Source organism: Varanus komodoensis, unplaced genomic scaffold, assembly GCF_004798865.1.
Source record: "Varanus komodoensis strain SLA01 unplaced genomic scaffold, ASM479886v1 scaffold62, whole genome shotgun sequence".
NCBI classification, from domain to species: domain Eukaryota; kingdom Metazoa; phylum Chordata; class Lepidosauria; order Squamata; family Varanidae; genus Varanus; species Varanus komodoensis.
The window spans coordinates 3,325,914-3,351,696 of NW_025336248.1; the positions used below are offsets into that span (position 1 = coordinate 3,325,914).

The window sequence follows — 25,783 nt, forward strand, 5'->3', positions numbered from 1 at the left end:
TTTTGATTTGGAAATTAACCGCCGGCAGAAGCTCAAGCAGAATAGCCCGCAGCAGCAACACTGGCTAAAGTTGCATTCTCAAGACCACTAAACACAGATCAGTGCTACACCCTTCAGCCACCCTGCCGTGACTTGTGCACAGTGTACGCTGCGGGGCAGAACTTAATTTCAGCCAGGGCTCCCACCGCAGGTACCGTTGCCCCCTCCCTGAGCTGCAGCATCCGCTGTAATTTTCTGGATGTTTGACTGCCCGAGAGGAACCGGTTGTACCTGGTCCTCGCCACTGTTTGCTTTGAACAGCAGTAGACCATAGGAATGGGCAGGGCAGTTCATCCGCTGCCGGAGGAAGAGTTCTGTGTAACCTGGAAACTTGCTGGGAAGGGGTGGAAAGAGGACCTTTGCGGTGGGGCGGGAGGCTGGGCACTGAAAACGGGTGGGATGCGGGGTTGAGTGTTGGAATTAGTCAGTGCTTATTGAGAGGTATAAATGTCGGCCACTTTGGAGAAAATATGCACTAGTAAGGTCTTAAGATAGGCAGTGAAGGGAAACTTGCCAGACCTGTTCCTAACTAGCTAGACTGAGACCTTGGGACAGGGCATTCCTTTATCTCAGGAGGGGGTTTAGCAATGCTTTCAGGAGCCTGATCTTGAGAATAAACACTGGGTTGAGTTTCGACGCTCTCCAGAATCACGGGCAGACGGCAGCTTCGTGCAAGCCACTGAATAAATAACCTGGCAATACTGTGCGCACTTATCTGGGACGAAGCCGCTCTGAACGCAGTGAGATTTGCTCCTGAGTAAACATCAGTAAGATCAAACTGGAAAAGGAGCAAACAGGCTGTGGACCACAGGGAACAATAGAGAAAAATGTACGATTTATTGCTGTGAATTACCCCGTTATGTGTAATCTGATGGAGGCGGGACAAGATGCAAAGGAAGACCAGGCACCTGTGCTGTCCGATCCTATGCGCCCGTACTCAGAAGTAAATCCTACTCGCTTCAACAGAATTTGCTCTCAGGAGCATTTGTGTCGGGTTGTGACGACCTTAATAGGCTTGAAGAAGATTATTTCTCAGATCTTGCAGCTTCCCCGCATTTTTTTTCTGGGGAAAAACCTGAAAATGACCTCTGTGGTGGACCTTAAGGCATACAAGGTCTGCCCTCTTTTGCATTTTATCACCCCCAGGTTAGTCAGACAAGCTAATAGCTTGTTCAGGCTGTGCTTTAAAAGATCAAATTCTAATCTCGAAGGAATTTTTTTCAAAGTTTACTTAGAATTGCAGCCTCAGCGAATCCCTCGAGTAAGTTTTCTTGACTAGTTCGCTTTACCCATGCTGTAGTTACGCATCACATGTTGCACTTGCCCTATACTACAAAGAAACGGAGGCTGCAGTGCTAAATCTTCTGACGATAGGGCCCCACTAAGACTTTTCAGTCAATATGCATTGGTTTCTTTAGGTGCAGAAGCTCCAGGCATATCCAAGCTGCATCACAGGCAGAAATCAGCTGGTAAACTTTTCCCCAATCCCTTGCATTTCCATGCTGAGCAAAATACTTTTGGTTGCAATCTGACTTCTTGTAATTACTCGTTCCATTGCTGTAACCTAATTCTTACCAGTCCACATTGTTGTTGTGTTGTTTTGAAATCGCTCCCTCGGCAGGCTTTTAAATCTGAATTATATTGGCAAGAATTTCTTGAAGGTGATTATTGGGCAAAGGTCAGGAAATGAAAGGAGCCAAGCAGTCTGGCCAGTTGATGGCCTTCTTTTGTGCAGTCAATGCACTCTCCTGGGCTAGGCTTTGTTCCCATGCACACCAATGGCACATATTTGAACACAGGCGTTCAACTGTTCGTGGGAAATACAAATTGGCTTGAGACCACATGGGTACAAGGAGGACTAGTTAGTTGCATGCTGGGAGAAGGGCGGAGGTTGATGAAGTCATTCCAGAAAGAGTGGGATGCAAAGGCAAAAGAGCTTGGCCGTCTGAAAAAGCAAGTGCTTGGCCATCTGAAACTTAGTGCCAGCAGTGGAGAACACTTTGGGGTACTTGGTGTGCAAGATACTGGACTGGTCTGGCATTTTTTGAGTGACCAGCGTATACTTGAGAACCAGGCTTGTAAGAATTTTTTTTCCAGATCTTATTCCAATTTTTTATCCAGGTATTGATTTAAATTGCTCCCTTGCATGGCTTGAGTGGAATGGATTCTATTGGAATGGGTTTTGAGCAGGTCATCGTAGGGTTGCTACGTGAAAGAAAAAATATTGTTCCAATAAAAATGTAGTTCTAAACATTTTCATTGCCTGGTGATAAAGCATTGTAGGTCTGAGGAATCTAAACTTTGAAATGTTTATGGTCCAAAGTTATAGGATCTTCATATCTTAGAAGATCTAAGTTATATATCAAATAAAGCAGGGGTCTCAAACTCGCGGCCTGCGGGCCAGTTGCCGGGACGGGCAGGGCACAGGGGAGGGGCCCTGTGGCCTTCAAAGTGCAGGCGGCGCCCGGACCGCCTGCGGGATGAGCGGCCCACCACCACCGCGGTGGTGGAATACTTGATGCGGCCCAGCCTCACCCAAGCTCTACTTCCATCAGCCCCCGGGTAAGTTGAGTTTGAGACCCCTGAAATAAAGCATTAAGGGACATAGAAGAATGTAGAAAGATTCCAGTATTGTATCTGCACTTGTAAATAGGGTCAATTTAAAAAAAAAAACCAAAAACATTACCATGTTTTAATTTTTGGTTAAAGTTATTGACCATGCCAAATGTATCAGTTCACAAAAATGTGTTCACAGGGTCAAATGAAAATTGGCTTGCAGAAAGTTACATCCTTATATTAAGGCATAATTGCCCTATTAAAGAAATTTGGAATCTTGAACACCTATTTCTTTCAGATGAGTTAAAATGTAGACTATTATGTATTTTCTTTGGCTGAAATCCTGTGTACCCTTTTTTTTAGAATATTGCCATTAACCTCATTAGGACTTATTTCTGAGTAGACATGGCTACAATTAGATCGGTAGAACTTTCTTGTCTTAGGACAGTGAGCCAGTGATATAATCTATTCAAATATGAACCCGGTTTCAAGGATTATCCATGCAGAATTGATAAATTTAACTGAAGAAAACTTATTTTTCCCAGATTTCAACCAATGCTATGTGTAGTGTTAGAGAGATCCAAGTTGACTAGCTTTCTGCATTAATTCTTGCATCTATCACTTAGGAGCAACCAAACCTAGGCTCTTATTTGCTTTTCTAATTGGCACTACCTCAGGCTGTAAGAGGAAATGGATATGCGATAAAAAGAGGTTAATTGGTCTGATCTCCAGAAAAGAGGGTTCCTTTGCTTTTTAACAATGACTACAGGGTAGTAGATAAAGCTGCTGTATTTTTAATGGAATGAGCAGACTTGGCTTAAGCAGAACATAACTGATTGTGTTACCTATGTTAAACTTAAAGGTTTTTCTTGTTTTAACTACAGCAAGTTTTTTAGATATCTTGATTCTAATTCTTTTCCTTGGAGTTTGTAATGGTTGATGACTATACAGTCAAATGAATTGAATAGCAGTACAAGCAGCATCAGTTGCTTAATTCTGTGTGACAGGCTTTGAGGCATGGAACCTACATTAGTGGGAAAAATGAGAACCCTACATATTTGTGCAATTGCTCCAGCTGGAGTTAGTTCATGTGACTTTGAGTCTCCATGCTGAGAATGTCTGTTCGATGGATCAGCAGTGCATTCAGTGCATGCTGAAGAGACTTGCGGTTACTTGGGAATGCATCCAGTGCATCTCTCTATTATAAAATAGCTGCACCACCATCAGTGATGAACGATGGAAGCCTTGGAAGCACAGGAGAAGCCATGCCATACCTGCTCGTTTCATGTTCTCAGTGTTCCAGTTTCACTGTTGTAAATTCAAGGAGGAGGGTGTGTTTCTTCTATCTCTGGATCAGATTTGAGGGGCACAGTGCCCTCTAGAAGACCTGCTCATTAGTTAGTCAGCTCTGGCAGAGTTACCTGGAGGTGGAGTGGCTGGCCTCGGCCAACATTTTAATCTCCTTCAGTGCCCCAAAGAACTGCCACAGGGAGCAGGGTGGGATTGTGCTGGATTTTGTCTTCTAAATGTTGGCAAAACATTTGCTGGTCTTATGTGTCATCCCTGCTTTGGTCCTAAAGACCGCACCTCAGATTAAAGCAACAGATTTAATTTTGTTGCATTTAATAGTGAAGAGAAATCAATCATTCAAGAGAAAGCCAGTGTGATATGGTGGGTCGGGTGCTGGACTGAGTCCAGGGAGATGAGGTTCCAATCCCCTACTTGGTTGTAAGTCCCACTGAGTAGCTTTGGGCTAGTAAAGGACTTAGCCTAGCATCCCTCATGGGATTGCTGTGTAAGGGTAACATGGAAACGAGGAAGAGTATTTTGTATACTGTCCTAGGCTTCTTGCAGGGTCCTAAGCAAATGGAGAGACCGTAATAACAGTTCTAGCATTCCTGAAGTGGGCCTATGCTGTGGCAGAGACACAGTGACCCCAGGGATTCCAGCCCTGGAAAACCATTTCTGTGTATTTGAAGAGCTATTTAGAATAAGGATGCAATTCTGTACATGGCCCAACAAGTCATAATGTCATAGGACTTCTTTCTGTCTAAATGTGCAGAGGATGGCATTATTAGTCATTTGACATTTTTACTTTGAAGTGAGCTTTCCTGAGTTCAGATACATGTGCACAGAATCCAAGTCATAGGAGCTAGAACCCTAATGTTTTGTTTTATCCATGTTGTTATAGATCTTTTCTCCCTGTTAGCTAATCTTCTTTATTAGCTATGAATTTAAGTGAACTGGCTTGTTAAAGCAGAATTAATCAAAAGATGTGTGTCACTTAATCCCATAGACTGCATTATACTCCTTTTCACAAAGCAGTGATGTAGTCAGAATAAGAATTTTTGTTGCTGGATCAATTTGATTAGAGTTGTACTTAAAGCACAAAAAATCTGCTTTGTGTGTCCAGCAACTGGTCAGTTATTAATGCCCTTGTTTATTATTATCATCAATTAATTCATTAAAGCATGCGTTCCTATTAATACTGTAGCTGAAATTAACGTTTTAATGAGTTTATTCATGTATGCTATACATTGTATGATTATTATCTTTCCAGCTTGGCAACCCACCCCATTAAGGAATTTTCCCATCTCTTAGCGCTCCCCTGTTGGCAAATTGGTCATTGAAAACCCAAGCAGAAGTCCGTGGAAGCGCAAAAGCTGCCCCAAGGATGAGGAGGAAAATGGCAGCAAAGCGGAACATGGCCCAATATCTCCAGTGTCAGGCACCATTGGAGCAACGAGTGCAGCAATCAGTGAAAACGGAAAAGGAGCCAGACCCAACTGGCTCCGACTCACTGGGAATATCAGAGGGTTCTGTAAAAACCTATCGAATTGTGCAGGTGGGAACTGCTGGAGGAGGCCTAAGGTTGGTGACACCTCAGCAAACTAGGAGTGAACGTCTGGAGGCTCCCCAGCGCTGGGAGATCCAGGGACAGGAGTTACCAACCCCAGAGCTCACACCCGTCCAGTCCCCGGCATGGAGAAATCTGCAAGTGCCAGAACTCACGCTGACAGAAGATGTGGAGACCTACTTGGCTACCTTTGAGGATGTGGCTGAAGCCTGCAAATGGCCAAAGGAGCAGTGGGTGACCCGGTTGGTGCCAGCTCTCAACGGAGCTGCACTGCAGGCTTACAATAGCTTGGATCCTAGAGAGAGTGGGGATTATGGGAAAGTGAAAGCCGCCATCTTGCGGGAAGATGCTGTCAGCCTGGAGAGGCAGCGCCAGAGCTTCAGGCACTTTCGCTACCAAGAGGCCGAGGGACCCCGAGATGTCTGTGCTCGGCTGCGTGGGCTCTGCCATCGCTGGCTGGAGCCCGAGAGCCGTAGCAAGGAGCAGATCGTGGAGCTGCTAATCCTGGAACAGTTTCTGACCATTCTGCCAGAGGACATGCAGGACTGGGTCCAGGAGTATCGCCCAAAAACCTGCATCCAGGCAGTGACCCTGGCAGAGCATTTCCTGCTAAAGCAGCAAGAGGGTGAAAGATGGGATCAACAGGTGAGCACTTTTTTCTTGGGAAACTGAAAGTCTAGGAAGAGGCAGGACTGATAAGTTCTAATGCAGAACCTGGCACAAGGATAGTGTACCTTTTGGAGCTCATGAGCATGTCTGGCATTTAAAAAAAAATATCCCCACTATAAATTTGTGCCTGTGTATGTGGGGAGGGGTAAACATTTCACAGGGCTCCTTCTCTACATCATAACTTTTCATTTGCCCCTTCTCTGGTTTCCCATGTTTCCTTCCACCCCACTTGTCTAGATTCCCCTTTGTTCTTTTGCCATTATCAGTGGTCGGGGAAAGAGTGTCTTGCTGAAAAATATGCTCCAAGGGTCCTTGATGGAGGGTTGGCTTCTCTCCCCCCTCCCCAACCATTTTTCAGTTGGGCACCCTTTCCACCTCCTTCCATAAAAGTCAATGAGGCAATTTTTGCTCCATTGACGGACAGAGTGAGGAGGATGGGTACCCATTAGAGGCATTTTCTGGCGTCTTGGTTGCCCCGCACCAGTGACCGCTGCTAAAGAAGCTTGCACAGAAACATGGGAAATCGCCTTTTTTCATTCTTTTAAAAAGAACAAGTTTCTGCCCTTGCCATTTGAGGACATCAACCCAAACAAAACCATAAAATATGTTCAAGGAGCCAGTGGAAACTGTGTTTATTGCTAATGTTCCTCCTCTGAAGCCTAGAAAAGCCCAGTTTCTTTCTATTTGTTTTCTAAGAGGTTGCCAGCATTGGCCAAATCCCACAGAAATGTGCTTGTTTTTTGTTTATTGTTTCTTTTTTAAGAAACTGATTAAAGGTGCTGAATTCTGCAGCTGATTGGGTTCACAGTCCCAGAATACACATATCCTTGCATGTAAGAATATGAGCTGATGAAAAGGTGGTTCAATCCTTGCAGAGACTGACTGTACTGTAATAAATCTGATAAACAGTGCCATTTGTCTAATGGTATTCCTGGTGTGAAAATAATGTTGCATGTCAAAAGGTTAAACTGAGGTTCACATGAAGGAGTAAAGTGCTCTTGTTCATTTTCTTTAGATACAGCTATCTTGCTTTACTATAAACTACAGTGAAAGTGACTTACAAATAAAATTCCTACCATCACCATAAAAACATTTTGCCAATCAGAAGTGAAGTTTTGGTTGCCCTTTAGCTTCCATATTGTTCACAGTAAGAAGCAGCTGGAGTAATTCATTAACTTCTGTGTTGCTTCACCAGATGAATTCTACAAGAATGGGAGGTCTCTTCTCTCCAAATTGTATCTGTTCCCTTAGCTAGAAGGTTCATTTCTATCTAGCAGAGCAGAGATGGTATAGTCCTTGGAGAGGGCAAGTCTGATAACAAAGTGTGTGAAATCATGTAAGGCTATAGCTCAGTGACAGAGTATGTGCTTTGCAAGCTAGCCATGGCCAATCTCAGACTTCTCCAGGTATGGCTGGAAATGCTCCTGCCTGAAACTTGGAGAGCTACTGCCAATCAGGGTAAACAGTACTAAGCTAGATGGACTAATGGTCTGACTCAGTGAAAGGTAGCTTCCTGTGTGACTTGAGGCCCTGGACAGGCAGAGGCCGCATGATATCCTCTTAAAATTCACAGATGGTGTGTGGAAAGTAAAGGGTATATGAGTGAGTGAGAGTGAGACAGAGAATGATCCCGACTGGAACAACTGGTTCTTTGGGTTTGTGTCAGACTGGCATGAATGCTGGGCACCAAGCTTAATGGAGCCCATCGGGCATGCATGGCAGCCTGCCAGGCGCTTGAATAACTCTTCTGATCATACCTACTTTTTCCTGAGCATGGCAGGCTACAAGATCAGATTTACTGAGCCATCAGTGGGCTATGTCTGGCTTGGCAACTTGCAAGCTGTACAGGCCTGGCTTTTGCAGCTGTGAATTCAGCACAGAAAAAGCATTTGCTCTTTCCTTCCCTGCCCTACTCCCCAAGTAAAGATATTTGGCTGAAGTCCAGGCAGTGTTGTATTGGAACCAGGGCCTGCAGGGTCAAGACATCAGGATTTTTGGATTACAGGTATGATTGTGCCATTTGCCACTCTCATCAGGGTTTTTTTCCTGCCCTCTGAGCTGACCACTGGCAATCCTTAGAGCAGCAGGCAGAAATAGATTTTCCCAGGAACAATGTCTTTTATCTGTTAGAATTCCCTGCCTGGAATTTGCTCTCTGGATTTACAGGTTGTTTTACTACATATTTTTGAAACAGATGATTTTGAGACTGAAACAGGAAAGCACAGCTCTGCCTGTAGCCCTTATCTTTCCTAATGGATCCTATATTTTCCTCCCTCTCCCTTGTGTCCTTCTGCCTTGAATGGGGGCGCCCATGCTGCTGTTTCAGGTGCTGGGGCCATATGTGCTTGAGGAGGCCGTGAGTTTCCCAGAAAATGAACAAGTACCATTGGATACCAGGCAGATGATGCTCTGCAGAGAGGCTAAGGAAGAAGTCAATGAGAACTCCACCTCCCTTGGTAAGGATTTTGTTTGCCTGGAATACAAAGACCACGGGAGCAGAGGGGTGTGGGAATGAGAGGGGAACCAGGGAAAAATAGATGGAGTCGAGAGTTCCTAAGTGTGTGTAAAGTAGAGAATGAGTGTGACTTAATGATTGACATAATTCCTTTTTTATACTTGGAACGTATTTCCGGAAGTATAATTTTCTTGTAAATTTTTATGGGATTCTACTCCACCACGGTTATCCTTGCAAAGGAAACAACTTTTTGATCAAGAAGGTGAATTTTTGTGGGGTGTCTTTGTTGACTTGCTCTAGATTTCAGTCGTTTCCACTTAGATTAGATTCCTCTCTCTGGTCAGTTCTGGAATCCTCATTTTTGCATCCTTTCTCCATTCATCCTTTCTCATCATACCAAAATAGAAAATGTGCAGCTGGGGAGCTGTGCCATATTTCACATCTGTTGCAGTTTGACATCTTTTCACAGGCAAAATTAACTTTACAAGGAAATCCAGATTTTTAAACTGACGAAAAAAACTTGTTTGGTAGACTAAGAAGGACAGACTGATTTTTATTTTGGAATACCTTGTGGATCCTGATGATAATTTGTTGCCATTTTCCACTTTGTATGCTAAATTAAATTGCCAGTTGCAGCTGCATGTTAATATAAACAATTGAAACATTTAGAATCTGGGTTTGGTCCTGTTGCTTTTTGCAGCTGCAGAGCTGCCTGTATTATTGATTGGCTACAAACAGCTACATCAGCCTACAATTCATGTTTATAAATATGTAATACCAGTGAAGAAATGCGATGTGCAGCATCTCAAGCAAGAATGAAATAATTAACTGGAGAACACTATCTTGCCCAGTCAGTGAAGTGCATCATTATCTGTTTTAGAAGGGGTCATGGATATTAGGCTATGCGAAATGCAGAAAAAAAATGATATTACAAGAATTCTGGTCATGACACCGTCTATTTGATGAAGACTTAGCTAAACTCACCACTTGCTGGAGGTGTACTGCTGCAAATGCTTCTCTTTCATATGTTTTGGCAATGCCCAGTGACAGTTTCCTTGTCAGTGGGTGACCTTTAGAAGTAATCTACAAATGGATAAATACATGGATTTTTGGACTGTTTTGTTGACATCAGTAGCATTTTGTTATATGTTAATTCATAGGGACATATATATATATATATATATATGTAACATAAACTAGGGATCTTTTAAGATTTCATTCAAAAATTTTAATATTTTAGCTTTATTCTTATTTTTTCCTTCTCTTGTGGTGCAGTTCTGTTTTCGTATTGCACAATAAAAATAAATTTAAAAAAACTAGCATACTAGACTTAGACCAGGGAGACTTAGGTCCAAATCCCCAGTTAGCTGTGAAGCTCACCCACAATCTCTCAATTCCTATCTTGCAAGGTTGTTGTAAGGTTACAGTGGGTTGAAGATAGGGAAGCACCATATACATCATCCTCACCCATGAACAAGGTACAGATAAAAAAACCCTCAAATGTCTACCCCTCACCACCGTGAAGTCACAGCCAATCTACACATATTTAGGGAGGCTGGAGAAGCAATTGCTTGTAGATCAGAATAAATTACTTCTGGCAAGGATTCCATACTTGCTATCTCTTTATCATATTATGTATTTATTTCTAGCTTACAAAATTAAGAAATCAGACAGTCACCAGCCCCATAGGCTTCAGTTTGAAAGTTAGGACACAGATTGAATGGGGTTGTTTTGTGGGGTGGGGAGCACACACACAAAGCACTTTCCTTCATGAAGAACAAAGGATCTAAAGCCTTTCCTCAGCAGACCGGTAAAAAGAAATGGCAAATTTTAAAATAGGATCTCTTCTTTCAATCCAGCAGGTGAGGAGATCCAGGCCAAAAACGAGGAAGAGTTTCTAGTACAGGAAAATACGAAGAGGCAGAGAAGCCGGCTTCTGCCCGACTTGCAGCCAACCCAGTTTTCCCGCCAGAATGCCGACAGGCAGCCAGTGGTTAACAAGCAGGCCATTCACAAGCAAGATGCTCTCTTCCCCTGCCCCGAGTGTGGAAAGAACTTCTCTCGTAAATCCACCCTCACCAGACACCGGAGGGTGCACACGGGCGTCAAGCCCCACCAGTGTACTGAATGCGGGAAACGGTTCTTGCACAAGTTCAACCTGGTGAACCATATGAGAACCCATGTGCGGGAGGAGTCGAGCCGTTGCGGGTTGTGTGGGAAAAATGCAAAGCGGAATTCGGGCCTAGGGGGCCAAGAGAGGAAGGCTGGGTGTTGCGAATGCACGGGAAGCTTTGAGTTGCAGTATGACACAGAGCAGAGAATGCCCGAGACAGGAGAGTCTTTCAGCTGATTCGGATGAAGTGGGGACAAAAAATGTAGCTGACTTGATTGTAGGCAGAAATTTTTAGGAAATCCCCTAACTGTAGGGAATTGGTGTTTGCCCTGGAACTTTCTACAAGCCAGAACACACTTCCCTAACCATGATCGGAGCAAAGAACACCTTCAACTGCTCAATTTGGTTACGTGTTTATTTTTTTTTTCTTCCCCTTTGCTTGTTTGTTAATTTGCAAAAGCATAGAGCAAGGAAAAGAGGGGAGGGATGGTCTAATACATTTACAATATGAGATAGGTCCTTATAAGAGAGCACAAAGATAGGCAAAGAGCTTTGATGTGTCCATCACACAGGACCTGTAACCAAAATTAATAGGAATTCCCCTTCGGAAAAATACCAGCATGTGATTGAATGGCATCTGCTCATATGCCTTTCTCAACTGACCTGAGTAGGTTGGGCTATAATTTATGGATAACTGATTTCATTCTGGAATAACAGAATACCTGCTTTTGAGGAAAGCGGGTCTTACCAGGAGCGACACAGTCCAAGGCACATTCAGACAAAGAAAAGGTCCTCCAACTCCCAGCATTCTCCAGCCAGCTGTGCTTGTACAACTTGTCTGCCTAAACATGCATAGGATTGCACTCTTGTAGGATAATTGGAGTAATGCTGTTTATTTCTGCCTTTCCCAACCTGGTGCCTTCCTGATGCATTTTACATCTGGATGTGTTTCTATTACAAGCTCGGTATGTCTTCAGTGGATGTTCCTGGAACAGTATGTGAATGGATGTGATCCCATCATATTTTGCAAATCACTATAGTCAGAATTTTGCTGGTTTGAGGCCAACTCCCCAGTAACGTGTGATGGATGCTCACCTCACAGGCCTTCGATCGAGTGCCTCCATAGTGCCCTTTAGCATGACAGATTTGATACTGTAATATGGATGAGAATTGTCACATGGACTGTCAACTTTCCTTTGCATTTTGTTTTGAACAGTGGCTCGATAAGAAGAATTTACAAGGATATTTCTTGTCCACGTGAATGTTTCCATTATAATTATTTGTTTCAGGAACCCTCCCACCTCTACTCTTAGAGGTGTGGGTTCCCCCCTCCCCATCCATGAATTTGCCTTTCCCTTAACCCACCTGCCTTTAAAAAAAAAAATAAACTATTGCAAGAGTCTAGGTAAAATCCAAAGAACTGTCTTGCTCTAGCTTACTTTATATGCCCAAGGGAACTTTGGGCTTGTGTTTGTTGAATGGCAGCTTTCTGTACCACAAGGCACATGGCTTTTGAAATAGTGATGACTTTTAAAGAGCAGTTTGTGATAAGAAATGGGAGGCATACTATTCAAAACTGGGTGGAGAGAGTTTTTTAAAAATCCCACTGGGTAGTATTTTGGATCTCTGTACATGCCTGTCAAACACATTTCAAGGCTAACACTACTCATTTTTAACCCCTGTATAACACTGTTGATATACCAAAATTGCATGTTTGGGATTTTGCAACAGTTATAACTGCAAATGTAAATGTTAGATTTTTTTTTAAAGAAAACAGTAATTGTTTTTGTAAAAAATTTTTATTAAAGCTTTATTTTTTTGTAGTTTGCACATTAAAAAAGTTTAATGTTGTAATAAGAATTCAAATTCCTCCTGTTCCAACTTTGCTGGAGGCTGATATTCTTCAATTTGATATTAACTCTAAGTTTATAGTTAACTTGAATGCAGGAAGCCTGGATAGAGCCGCTTTATATGATGGTGTTCAGTATTGAGATGGGCTCATAAAGCAGAATTAAGGCTTCAATTCTACACACACCTCTCTGTAAGTCACTTGGATTTTCTTGTAAGTAGACATGCATAGGATTGTACTGCAATTCCAAACAATTCCTCATAGTAAAGTCTGCTTTGTTTTGAGGTTTTGTGTAGAAGCTGTAGGAAATCAAGGGGAAATTACAGGACAGTTATACCTGGTAAGTTGGTTGAAAGCATTATTAAAGGTTCTTCGGAATGAGGGCTCGTGGAAGGGTGCGGGGGGGGGAGAGGGTGCTTTTAGGACTCATTTATAGAGGCACAGGTATAAGATGGCAACTTAGCACAACTCGTTTTACATCGTGTGTAAAGGTGTGCATTTGCCAGAGGCCAATCTGGGGGATGCTGGCTAGAGTTGGAGCACAGAACAAAGCTGTAGGAGGCCATTTGCCGCATCACTCTGCTGTCCACAGGCACTTGCTGAATAAAAGTACAAAGGCTCTGATTATCTTGGTTGCATCTGATCTCCCTGGATAGGCCGGCTTTTTGCCCCTCCCCGTGGATCTTTCTGCTTGAGGTTTTCTTCTAAAATCAAATGCCTTCTACTGCCCTATCCGTGCACCCCTTTTACAAATAAGGTTGTCTTGAGGAGACAGAGTCCTGTAAAAAGACAGAGGCTTTAGAGCACATGAAATTAGCATATGCAAATCTATCCGTGTTTGTCCTGCAGCCCTGAGCACAGCCCCCAACAACCAGACTGTAGGCAAACTTAGCATACCTTTTCTTCTACATCTCAGTGCATAAAGGGAAGTGTATTTGCCATTCAAATTGGAAATAAACCTAGCAAAGGGTTAACCAGTCCTGATTTCCCCATGACTGACAAGAATCCCAACCAATGTCGATGGAATGTTGGGGAGGGGCAATTAACCCTGTGCTCACTGGTCCTGCATGCTGGGAAATAAGTTGCTGTCGCTCCTTTGCTTTCCCTCCGGGCGAAGCTCCTGGCACTAATCGCACAGCTTATGTCAGTTGCCCAGCAAATTCCTCTGACTAGGACACCTGGGTGAGTCACCTTGGTAGTTACTCCCTTTTCAGGTGCTATAATGGCAGATATTGGCCATGTCAGTAAAATACCCAGGAGCTTCCCATAGATCTACCTGGTGGCATGTACTGTTTAGACAGATTTGGAAAGGTTGCTAACCCCTAGGGCCTTCCAAACAAATCCCACACTTCAGTTTCAGTTTTCAGTGAACTGGAAAGCTTGTGTAGGAGCAAAGAGTGCAATCCTATGAAAACAAAAGTCCTATAATTTCCATCAATCCCCAGTAAGAATACTGGGGGTTGTAGGACTTTTTCCTATCTAAACAGGAATAGAATTGGATGCTAAGAGACTGAGCCATGATCCTACAAAGTGACTGGTCACCTGTCTTGCACCATAATCTACCATAAACTTACTAGGCAAGACCCTATTTCCTCTTCAGCACAGGCTTGTGCATACCTGCTCAGGAGTAAATCTTACAGAGCTCATGGTGTTGCAGATATTGCCACCTGTTGCTTGACTGGAATATGGAGATTCCTGTAGTACTGGCCTACCTTCCAGCGTTATAAAAATCACTGAGATAATGAGATACAAATTTAACTTCATGAAAAAGCTGTGATGTTTATTATTAGTCTATTGACACCTGCCAGTAAATACTTTGTACAAATGCTAAAGGTATTGGCAGATCATTAAGCTCATGATGCAAATAAGTTATTTCTTTATTAAGTATTGTTAATTTTATCTCTATACCACCCAATAGCTGAAGCTTCCTGGGCAGTGTAAAGTCCTTTAGAGCACAATCCTTTTGCATGTATAGATGAAAGGGCATGTATTGTAGGACTTTCTGGCTAAATCTCCATAAAATTGTATGCCATCCTCTCAGACTTGTAATCATATTTATTTTAAAAAGTCGAAACTCCCCAGTCTTTTAAAAGCTGGTGTTTGCCTAGTACCTCCTGCTCTTTTCAAGGCCAGGTGAAAAGCTTTTAATTTTCCCATGCTTTTTAGGAATATGGCTTTGCTTTTCAATGCATTATCAAATTTTAGATGTTCACGCAACTGCTGAGGTCTTTTACTGTTTTTAAATTTGTTTTTAAGCTACGGTATTTTATGGTGTATGAAGGGGATTAACTTTAGTCAACTGTCCAGAGAGCTTTGCCTGTTGCATAATTTAAATGCAGGAAAAACTCATTCTCTCATTTCCTCCAGGAATTCTGATTTTCCACATTGTTGGCTTCTTCCGTAGCCTGCTCAACAGGATGACTCTTCTAAACAGAAACAGAGAGTGAAAGCAAGACTGTACGAACACATGTGGCCCAGTTGAGGTGAACATGGAAGAGGAGGAGCCAGAAAACATGGATGAGCAAAGAGTGGAACACAGCTGAAGAAATCCTGAGGGTAAACCCAACCAAACAAGTAATTCCTCATCCCAGAACATGTCCCTGTCCCAGTATGTGTATCCTAATGCCAGTCAATTGGGTACACTGGAGGATGAAGTGGAGGTCTACCTTGCCACCGTTGAACGTGTGGCTGGCACCTGCCAGTGGGCCAGAGCAGAATGTGGGTAGCATTTCAAAATCATGGTATCACCAGTTATGAAGGACTTTGGACCAACCCTTTTGACTTGTTGCTCAATAAAGATGATACAGGACAAAGAGTAACTGAAAATCAAATAATGAAAGAAAGAAAGTGACTAAACTGGTTATAAAATTGAATAGTTTGGAATTCAGAAAGATGCTAGAAAACAGGATGAAATCCTGAGATTTTTGTCCACCTTGGGTCCTACCCCATCAGAATTATTGACAGGGAGTTTTAGAAGAATTTTTAAAAACTCCAGAACTACAGTCCGGAGGGGCATGTTCCACTCTACCATCTTAACTTGCTGCAAAGGTAGGATGGGCCTTAGCCAAAATGACGAGTTGTGTGGTCTCTAATTTAAGACTACTAGATTTAAAAAATAGCTTATGGCCAATCTGGACTTCAGTGTTGAGCTCCAAAGTCAGATAATCCCATTTCCCAAATACCACTTACCATGAGGCAGCTAAATTTGTATTCAGAACCTGCGAGGAATGTCTTACCATTTATAAAACCAAAGTAGGTGGCAGCAAGGAACTCTTGGGATGGAATATCTTGCAATGGGTGGTAGTCATAAAACTCCCCTTCTGGCATTCAATTTCCATACTTGCACTTTTTCGAATGCATGCAGCAGAATTGCACAAGTGATCATTGCATGTGCAGGTCTTACATTCACACTTAACCTTTCCGATGTTCCAAAGACATGCCACTGTGCCCACTTCAGTCTTGCATTGTTTTCCAAAATATATGCATTCACGCTCAGGCACCATGTTGGCATCCAAACCCACCAGACATGCCTGAACACTGAATTACTTTTTAATACCTTAATATGTTTGTTTTCTTTTCTAGTTTCCCCCAACCCCAAGTGATTAACTCAGAATCTATTCTGAGTCTACATACTGTACACCTAAATAAAGGAGCAATCCTACGCCTGTGCAGACACTTTAATGTCCTGCATCCTCAAGCCTTCCCCAACCAAGCTAAGGAACACTTGAAGTTGTAAGCCTTTTATGACCAAACATGCATAGGATTATGCCTTTAGAGACTCAGTACAATACACTGGTATGTTAGGGGTGGATACAAACACTACCTATGTGTGATACATATATATGCTTCAAAGGAATGCCCTGCTGGCTGGGAGTTATGGGAGATGTACTCCAACACACCAGATTACTATCCAGGCCTAAAGCCTTTATAGACTTTAAACCTTTAAGCAATTGTCATTTTTATTTGGAAAGAGAATGGAAAAGATCAGAAATCGTCACAAACATTCAGCAATTCAAGGAAGGCAAGAATGAAAAACAAGATTTTAATTTGGCTAAGAAAAAGTCATTCTGATGATGCAATCTTGCACATACACGCTTGACAGTAAGCTGTTCCGAAATGAGTGACTCCTACATCTGAACAGACATGCTTTGAATGGCACTTTAAGAAATTCAGGCAGGGGTGAAAATCAGGTTAGATTAACTCATACTTAAAGAGACCAACTGAAATAAACGGGACTTAGGATGCAATCCTTCACATGCTGACTATGCAACACAGGACTTTTTTCTGTTGAAGCATGCATGGGATTGCACCCTTAGCCCTGATGCCCTTAAGTTTCATTGATTTTGGAGAGTCTACCCCAAGTATGACTAAATTTGCTGTGTGATGTATCATACATGGACAGTTTATGATACAATGATTTGAAATTGAATAGCTCAATATTTGCATGGGAAACCATAGCTATTTATATTATATATGTGCAAACATTTTTTAAGAAATTGGAAAATATATAAGGGGAAACACTGTCAGACGGGCACAATTCTAAATAGTGTTATATGCATGGTGTATAAAAAATGGCTAAGAGCAAATCCCTTACCCACAAGCCTAGCTTCCTCTCCCCCCGAAAGAGATAGTTCCCTCTCTTCATTTAACGGTAGAGAGCATGCCCATAACCCCGGCCCCATGCACACCCAGGGTTCCTAAGCCCTCTCTGCGCAAGTTCTGCAACCCGCTCACTCACTAGCCATAGACCCTTGGCTCCTCCAGCACGTAAGGATACCTCCAATGCCCCTGCTGCTCTTTGCACGCCGCCTAATCATCTGAACGCCTTTACCCCAGCTGTCTACATACAGATCTAGCTCCACCAGCAGCCACCAAGCGACCCCATCCCAACTCCACAGCTGCGAGGGTAGGAACCGAGCAAAGGCCTGCTACCCCCTGGCAAGGGCAAGGTTAATCCTCTTCCTCCCGAATTAAATGGTCACGAGTGGTCGAGAGGCTTGTCATTCAATCTCAGAGGAGGCAAGGCCAACCTCTCGCTCCCTTTCTGCTCTTCTGCTTTGGCTGCTACGAGTTTCTGCTCTGCATCTGATACCACGAGTTGCTGCTGCGGCTGCCTTTTCTCTCCTCCAGTATCAGCGCTTCCAACAGTATAGTTGACTAGACTAGACTAAGCTGAACTAGAAATATTATTTTTCCTCCAGTGGTCAGATGCTCCCTGCGGGCGTCTGTTTCATCACCGTACAACCTGGAAAGGAGGCAGCGCTTCTCTGAGCATGTGCCAAGTTTTGAACCGGGTCGGAGTCGGCACGTTCTACAAATGCACCGGCAAGCGGCTTGGCAGGCACAAATTTAACGAGAACAGCTGTTTCCAGCACGGCATCTGCGTGCTGAGAGGAGGTGGAAGTAATAGCTGCTGAATTTCTGCAGGTCGAGCTTCGTCAGGACTCTGGCTGCGATGACCAACGAAACGAGTGGATGTACTGAGCAGAAGGGGGACGGACTTAAATATATTGGAAAATAAAATGGTTTTGAACCGCTTTTCTCCTTGTTTGTGCCAAGACACAATCATTGTGGAGAGCCTCCTGAACGTGTGCTAAGTGGATTTTCCTCATCATTGAAACTTTCTCCATATCTGGAGTAAACATCTTAAATAGAAAAAGGATGATCATTGAGTAGAAATCAAGAGTTACCAATTGCTTGCCTGCATCTTTATACCATCGGTCCTTCAGGAAACAGGGTAGAGCAATGATGCCCTCCCCCCTTTCTCTATTAGCACAACAACCCCGTGAGGACAGTTAGCTGAGAGAGGTGAGCTTCGTGGCTGACCAAGGATTCGAACCCGGCGCTCCTTGGCCGTGCCCCAACACGTCCCAACAGAGGTGTCGGGGCTCCTTGACAGCCGCAATTGCTGAACTGGAAGCTAATATCCGCCTTTATCTCCGATGCGCGAACTCGAGTAGCTGAGGGGACGAGGGGAAAACATTCTGCATATGTTCAGGGATATCCTCTTGGCGTGTTCCCTGCAAACACGGGGCTTGGGGACCTAAGCGCATACTGGGGGATCTCCAAGACTTGGCTGGTGCGGTGCTGCTCTCCAGCGAGTGGGTTGCTTTGCTGGAAGCTCCAGCAGGTGGAGCTCGCGGCTCGCCTCTTCCCCCCGCCGAAATCAGCAAGCGGGAGACGGAGCGCAGGGTTCGTTGGGATGCGGGCGGGCCTTGTTGCAGGCCGCTGCTGCTAGCAGAGGGAAGGAGCCAAAGTGGCTGGAGCAGGTAGGGCGACAGCCGGCCAGGTATGATTCGGGGGTGGGAGGGGGAAAAGGGAGCGGGACCAAGGGACATGTGGGTGCGCTTTTTGCAGCCGGATCATGGGAGCCGGGGCACAGGGTTCTGGGGTTACTGAGTTCTCAAACACATATTCATAAAAGATCTGCCCCTTTCCCACACTATGTGCACATCACCCAGTAATATGTTTTTGCATTATGTATTGAATGCAAACATTTATGTGTTAGTTTATGATGTAAGTTCTATGTTGCATGTGGGCATGCACAGGTAAGTAAAACTGCATGTATGTGTGTATATAATCAACACACACACATTTTTACACAGGCTAGGGGTTTGGAAGTGAGGATCAGATTTCTGCAGGGTAAAAGCCTTCTTTATATACACCAACTGCCTTCAGTTTTGAGATGCTTAGGTTCTGGCTAGTTTTGAGGAGCCCAGTTGGCAGCTATCTAGGGAGGGGTCATAACTCAGTAGCAAAGCACTTGTTCTGCATGCAGGCTCAGTTTCTGGTGTTTCCTGTGGAAAAACTCCTGCCTGGAATTCTGAAGAGCTCCTGGCAGTTAGTGTTAACAGTACTGGGCTCAGCTTCCTGTGTTCTATGTGCCTTTGGCAGAAATGCAAAAGTACACAGGCATGTCTTATTTCTTGTTCTATGTTAATATTTTGATAACTTAGTTGCACAGGGTATAAGTTATCACCATCACTTTTATAACAAACTGAAATCACATCCTTTGCTTCTTAGAACCTTGATTCAGATGCACTAGCAGCCTGACAAGGGCAGTTGTTCCAGATGGGTATAAATAAATCAAAATACCCCCATATTGTTTTTCAGGCTCAATTCATGGTGTTGGTTATAACCTAAAGGTTGTATGGCGTAGGACTTGGTAAACTAAGGAATTGCCTGTCTTGTTATGGGCTTATCCAGTTATGAAGATTTGTAGGAGAAGCCCTTCTTAGAATGCTATCCATTGAGGAGGTGCATTCAGTGGGGATACCTGGAAGATTTTTCTCATTCCGCCCTTTAAAATATTTGGCCCCACTCTGCAAGCTTTTCAAAAAGGATGCATGTTTGTCAGTACTGTTTGCATGTTTGTCAAGATTGCCTTTTGTTTTTTAGTGGGCTGTATACCACCTCTGTGATAAATACTTATCTCTGTACCGCCTAATACATATTTGTTACATATGTAAATCTTTTTCTTCTTTAGGTTATTTCTAATTTGGATGGTAGAAAGTCATCATAGTTTACCAGAGAAGCATCCGCTTCAGTAGGTACAGTATTAATTTGTCACTATGTGCTCTTGTTGCAGGTGGATAACTAGTGTTAATTCTACTTAGAGTAGAGCCATTGAAATGAATGAGATTTAAAGTTAGATTAATGATGGATGCAACTCACAATCACCAATGCTGAGATGTCATAGCCTCCAAGTATGTTCTGTTTGACAAATATTGTTCCAGCTTCCTTACTCAAATACCTAATTTAATTACTTTGGTAGAATTTGCTGTATTCTGCAAATCTGATTTCTAGCAAATACTGAAAAATAACCCAATGTGGATTCTAAGTAATATGTATGGTTAGATCGAATTGCAAAACACATGCCTTTCCCAGGAGATATTGCCAAAATCAAGCATTTTAACATCATAGTGTTTACTCAGAAGTTAATAGCACTATGATCAGTGGAGTTAGTATTCCAGAAAAGAATGCACAGAATTGAGCTGCAACTTCTACCGATTTCAGTGCTTTCCTGGATTCCCATGGAATTCAGTGGGGCTTACAAACCAAATAGAAAAGATACTGAGTTGTCTTGTTAAGTAAATAGTACAGCACAGTGTTATACATGACTGAAGTAACTTTCTCTGAGTTCAATAGGGTTTACTCCCAGATGTGAGAATATAGGATTTCAGCCTAAAACTCTTTCACTGGAACCCATGCAGCTTAACTTTGACTGGATAATGCTAGTAATTTGCACATAGTCACTATTAATAGAGCATAAAGGGGGGGTTGGACCCAATGGCCTTCTGGCCCCTTTCAGCCGTACTATTCTATGAGTCTATGGGATCAGCATCTATAAGGAAATGTCATCATGATGAGATGAAACAAACAAGCATGTATTTCTTTAGATGAAGCTCTGTAGCAGAGGCACGTATGCTGTAACTAAAAAGCATACTATGGTTCATGAGCTTAATACCCCATATTTATTCATGTTCCTTCAGGCTACTCATTCTTAAAATGGCACATCTCCTACAGAGTTAGCGACAGATTTGGGGACCCTTGGGCAAGACACCTTGAATAGACCCCCTCCCTCAGTGACCTGGTTTATCGAGTCACCTTGGGTTAAACAAGCCATGATGGCTTGTTGAATCCACAGCATGCGTCCAGAGTTATTTGGAGTTTCTCTCTCCAACAAACCATGCAGCAGTCCTCCAGAAGCTTGGGTACTTCCAGGAGGGTATCTCTTGATGAGCACAGCAACTGAGTGGGGTGGGAGGGGATCAGATGATGTGATTGACTTTGCTGTCCGGTTCACAGGTACCATGGGGGACCTAGGCCTGGGCAGGGAGTTCCACACATGGCACCAGTTCAGCATGTTCTTCGACGACTGGTGTGAAAAGCATAAGGTGCTGTTCATCATTGCCAACCAGAAGCCCCTGATCTCCCTGCCCCAGGACCCACCATATTATCAGCCCAGCCTAGCCGAGAGGCTCCGCTTCCGTTTTGTGCGTCTCATCTGCAAACACAGCAGGACCTATGTAGGGCAAAGCACAGTGCAACGCAACTGCCTGTAAGTTGTTTGATGTTTATTTACATAGTGCCATCAGTGTCCATGACACTTTACAAAGGGCAAGAGGACAGGCACCTGCCCCAAGGAGCTTGCCCTCAAAGAAATTAAGGGAAGAAAGGATTGGGGGGGGCAGGGGGGAGATACGCAAACCATATGCAGTTGTTTCAAATTGCACATGCTTAGGTTATGACAATAGGGCAGTGATCCCAACCTAGTTTCCCCCACTGTAACTCCCATTCTTCTTGAGCAATGGCTATGCTAGCTGGGGCTAATGGGAGCTGTATTCCAAAATCTGTTCAAAAAAATTGATACATTAACAGTCCAGAATTAAGGGGTGCTATTTGGAATGAATCTGCAGTAAGAGCTAGCCCTGTTTTCCCAGCAGAAATGGCCTGTTATACTTACCATTTTCAATTAAATCAGAGAACATTACTTTTAGAAATCACAGGTATTACCTTTCCAAGAAGTGTATTGCTTCCTTAGGGAAAAACATACACAGAGTGACAAGGAGGAAATGGAAGTTTTTACTGCCATCCTTTTGAAGATCTGCATTAGTGGCACACTGGCTTCCTGCCATATTCTGCTTCCAAACGTCCTGAGCCTTTCCCCTATCTCCTTTCTTGCAGCAGTGAGAAGAGCGACTGTCCTGCCACCATCACACTGCGCCTTGACCCCAAGAAGGACCGCCTGGTAGTGATCGAGGCCAACTTGGAGCACAACCACTGCTTGTCAGAGCTCGAGTTTGCCCACCACTTCAAGCGGCACCAGCTGAGGGCCAACCTGGGGCTGCCCATCCGCATCACCAACAGCATTTCCAAGCGCTTCCTGGCACCAGAACTGATCTGTGATCTGGAGGACTACAGCAAAGCCAGAGACAAGGGCATGTGTGAACTCCTGGCCATTCTGGATGGACTGTTCAAGGCCGACGTGGGTGCCAAAGTCAAACTGGTGTTCCAGGAGGACGTGGCTGTCCTCAATAGCATCTTCCTTGCCACCTCACACATGCGTGAGCTGGTGCACCGCTTCCCTGCCCACCTCTTCCTGGAGCGGGCTGCTTGCCTGGACGCAGACTTTGAGCTGTATACAGTGCTGTGCCAAGATGCCAATGGGCGTGGACGGGAGGTGGCCTATTGCCTAGCCCGCCAGGGTCTGCCTGATCTCCTCATCTTCATTGTGGCTTCCCTGGTGCAGAGTGCCCCAGACATCAAGTTGCAGGTGAAGGTGGTCACGGTCGGGGCCAGTGTGACAGGGCTGGATGCAGTGGAGGAGGTGCTGCCATGTGCCCGGGTGCAGATTTGCCGCCTGCAGGTCCTGGAGGCCCTCTACCGCAAGGCCTGTGAACTCCGCGTGCCCAAGGAAGACCAGATCCGCAACCTGCTGCTCAACCTGGCCAATGCCAATTCGCCGCATGTCTACAGCCAGTACCTGAGTGACCTGGAGGATGTGGCCCCACTCCCCTTCCTGCAGTATTTCCTAGAGCGTTGGCACTCGCAGAAAGGCATGTGGGTAGAGTGCTGGGCCTTTGAGAAGAACCGAGAGTGTTCTTTCCTTGATCATCTCAGCATGCATCGCTGTAAGCTGCTGACGGTGCTCAGCCCCCCGATGGCTCTGGCAGCCTGTGTCCAGGGCCTTCTGGATCTGCAGGCCCTGCATGTGGAGACATCAATGCTCCATGTGGCCCCTGTGGCTGAGCTGTACCATGCTGCCTGTCTGCCAGACACTGCTGACCTGGTAGCAGAGGAACTGGACCTGGTGCCCCATGCACACTATGAGCTTAAGGAAGCATCTGATGGCTACCTGCTGGAAGAAAGCACCTGCTCTTTCCTGGTGAGCCAGGACCTGGGCACTTGCAGCTGCTCCATCTACTTGGCTCACCAGCTGCCTTGCCGTCACATCTTCGCTGTACGCCTCTGGGTCGGGGAACCTCTTTTTGACCCCAGCCTGCTGCCCAGCAGGCTTCAAGACATCACGGGAGAAGAGGAATGCTAGCTGTTGTACCCATTGCCAGGCCAGGAACATATTGTGTGCATCAAATGCCAGTCCACACAACCTGGTGACCTGATACATAATTGCTGGTTTCATTGTACTTTGGGTAAAAGCAAACTAGTTCAGAGCACTAGACTGACTGCTGACCTATCATGGGGGCCAACTGAAAGTGCCCAATCCAAGGATGGATGGGTGCAAAAAAAAAAAAAAAGAAAGAAATCACACAGGTACTGTTATCCGCTAGAACTGGGTAATTTTGAAGATCCACCACTATTTTAAAGAAAAGAGAGCAGAGGCAGGCACAGTTAAAGGGCAGTTTAAAGGCCCCACTCTGTCAGAAGGTCCAGATACATGGAGGAAACTGCTGTAGGATGTTCGACTCGGATGCTCATTTGTTCTGCAAGTCCAAGCACAACATTCTTTAACCAGGAAAGCAGATTCTGACCATTTCCCTTCTGCTGCCCTGTAAAAGAAAATCAAAATTCTACACCAAGGTAGCTCAAATTTTCTTGTGAAACTCAATTCTGTACATATCATGCCATTCAATCCTATGAAACACTGCCAAGGATCAGGCTATTAAGCATACTAGGTTATTTCATGCATTGGTTTGTTTCTACTAGTTATGGGAAAGAGTACAAAGCCGAGCAGGGCACTGGAGACTTGTGACCACTTGCAATCCTACTTAAGCAATCCTTTCCCCTTGTTTTACGAGACTTCTCCCAGGAAATGCCCACAGTATTACAGATGCTGATTTTGATGCTTCATGCAGTTTTAGTAGCTCAGTCAGCTCTAGAAAGAAGCAATGTGCCTGAATGCACAAAATGAAAACAATGCCATTCTGTTACCTGATCAAATATACCCACTGATTTGAACTTTATTCAGGCGTACTGTCCTAGGGTTTAATGGACACATAAAAGCAAGAACAAGCACACAAGCTCAGGCATGGGCAACCTTTTTTCTGCTGCAGGCCACAGCTAAAGATAATGTTAGACAAAAACAGAGTCAAAAATGGATGCGTCTATTTTTTGCTCTCCATCTTCCTATCTACCCAGCAAACAAATCACATGCAAAGAGATCTTGGAATTAAACTAAGGGCCGCAGGTTACCCATCCCTGCACTAGCTCTCCACTACCTCTCTACCACGATCCTTGTTGCCCTGCACGTGTCAAAGAAAAACCTTTGCAGTGGGAAACTTTTCTTTCAGTGAAAGCTTCCTATGCAATTTTAGATAGCAAAGTCTTCCCATTGCAGAAATTTGCATTCCATACATGTAGTGCAATGAAAGTGGCAATTGAGGAGGGTAAAGTTAATATGCCCATCCTTCCTCCTGCTTTCCCCTTCATGCATTTATTAAATTCTAAAGCAGAAGGCGTGAACAGGGCTGGCTATCAACGGGGTTTTGAACCATTTTGTGTTCCTTTTTCCAGTCCAGAACTCAGTACTAACATATCTCAATAAAAATAAGTTAGGAATAAAGATTTCAAGCTCAGAAGGCTTTCTTAATTTTAAATTAGGCAGGGACTCTGGAGGTTTTGCTTGGTTTTTTAAGTCATGTGGACATGGTTTGCACATAATTCCGAGTACAGGTCAAGTTTTTGTTGAGTTTTCAACCCAACAGCAAACCACAAATTCTCTTCCTGGGTGTTTTGTAGTTAACAAACCATAGTTAAACTCATAATGCAGGGTTTACACATAACAGCTGCCCAGCATTAAATGAAAACCCACAATTCAGCCCATACTCTGGCTTGTCATTATATACAAACTAGGCCACTGCTTGCTGATGCTTTAAATTAATATAAAAAGGTGTGAGTACAGGAGGCCCTGGGTTATGAATGAGTTCCATTCCTGAGAAAATGAAAATTCATCTGTAAGTTGAATTTAAGTTGGATCACGTTTAGTCAGCAAGGGTTAGGGGCATGGGACCCCAATGAAAGTGGAAAAATTGCAAATATTACTCACCACTCCTCCAAACTCACCAGGAGCTCCTCTTTACAGCAAGGAAATGCTGTAGAAGTTTCCCTCCAGATGGGCTGGACAAGGTGGTGTACTTTGGGAGCCGCCTTCTCTCTCTTTTTGTTTCCTCTCTATGGTGATGCTTTGGAGTCCCTTCCTCTCTCTATGGTAATGACAATTTTCTGCAGTAATTTTTTTAAAATTAATAGGCTTTATGGCAGTTTGTTCAAAGTACAGGTTGTTCC

The 25,783-nt window shown here is 44.0% G+C and overlaps 2 protein-coding genes across 2 annotated transcripts; both read left to right on the forward strand.

The window, feature by feature from the left end:
- The first annotated feature begins 41 nt into the window (after positions 1 to 41).
- On the forward strand, positions 42 to 12,573 carry LOC123033481 (zinc finger and SCAN domain-containing protein 16-like). Its single transcript, XM_044450085.1, has 4 exons — positions 42 to 190; positions 5,156 to 6,097; positions 8,448 to 8,577; positions 10,436 to 12,573. The coding sequence occupies exons 2-4, from the start codon at positions 5,270 to 5,272 to the stop codon at positions 10,924 to 10,926; spliced, it is 1,449 nt and encodes a 482-aa protein (XP_044306020.1). The 5' UTR covers positions 42 to 190; positions 5,156 to 5,269; the 3' UTR covers positions 10,927 to 12,573.
- Positions 12,574 to 21,351: 8,778 nt separating this feature from the next.
- On the forward strand, positions 21,352 to 24,463 carry ZSWIM9 (zinc finger SWIM-type containing 9). The gene is made up of 2 exons (XM_044450112.1): positions 21,352 to 21,599; positions 22,226 to 24,463. The coding sequence occupies exons 1-2, from the start codon at positions 21,352 to 21,354 to the stop codon at positions 23,586 to 23,588; spliced, it is 1,611 nt and encodes a 536-aa protein (XP_044306047.1). The 3' UTR covers positions 23,589 to 24,463.
- Positions 24,464 to 25,783: the final 1,320 nt, after the last annotated feature.

Bases quoted from the DNA above. Each gene is read 5' to 3' on its own strand.
- ZSWIM9 (XM_044450112.1), top strand. From the start codon at position 21,352: ATGGGGGACCTAGGCCTGGGCAGGGAGTTCCACACATGGCACCAGTTC. The intron at 21,600-22,225 runs GTAAGTTGTTTG...CCTTTCTTGCAG, and splicing joins ACAGTGCAACGCAACTGCCT to CAGTGAGAAGAGCGACTGTC.
- LOC123033481 (XM_044450085.1), top strand. From the start codon at position 5,270: ATGAGGAGGAAAATGGCAGCAAAGCGGAACATGGCCCAATATCTCCAG. The intron at 6,098-8,447 runs GTGAGCACTTTT...CTGCTGTTTCAG, and splicing joins GTGAAAGATGGGATCAACAG to GTGCTGGGGCCATATGTGCT. The intron at 8,578-10,435 runs GTAAGGATTTTG...CTTTCAATCCAG, and splicing joins TGAGAACTCCACCTCCCTTG to CAGGTGAGGAGATCCAGGCC.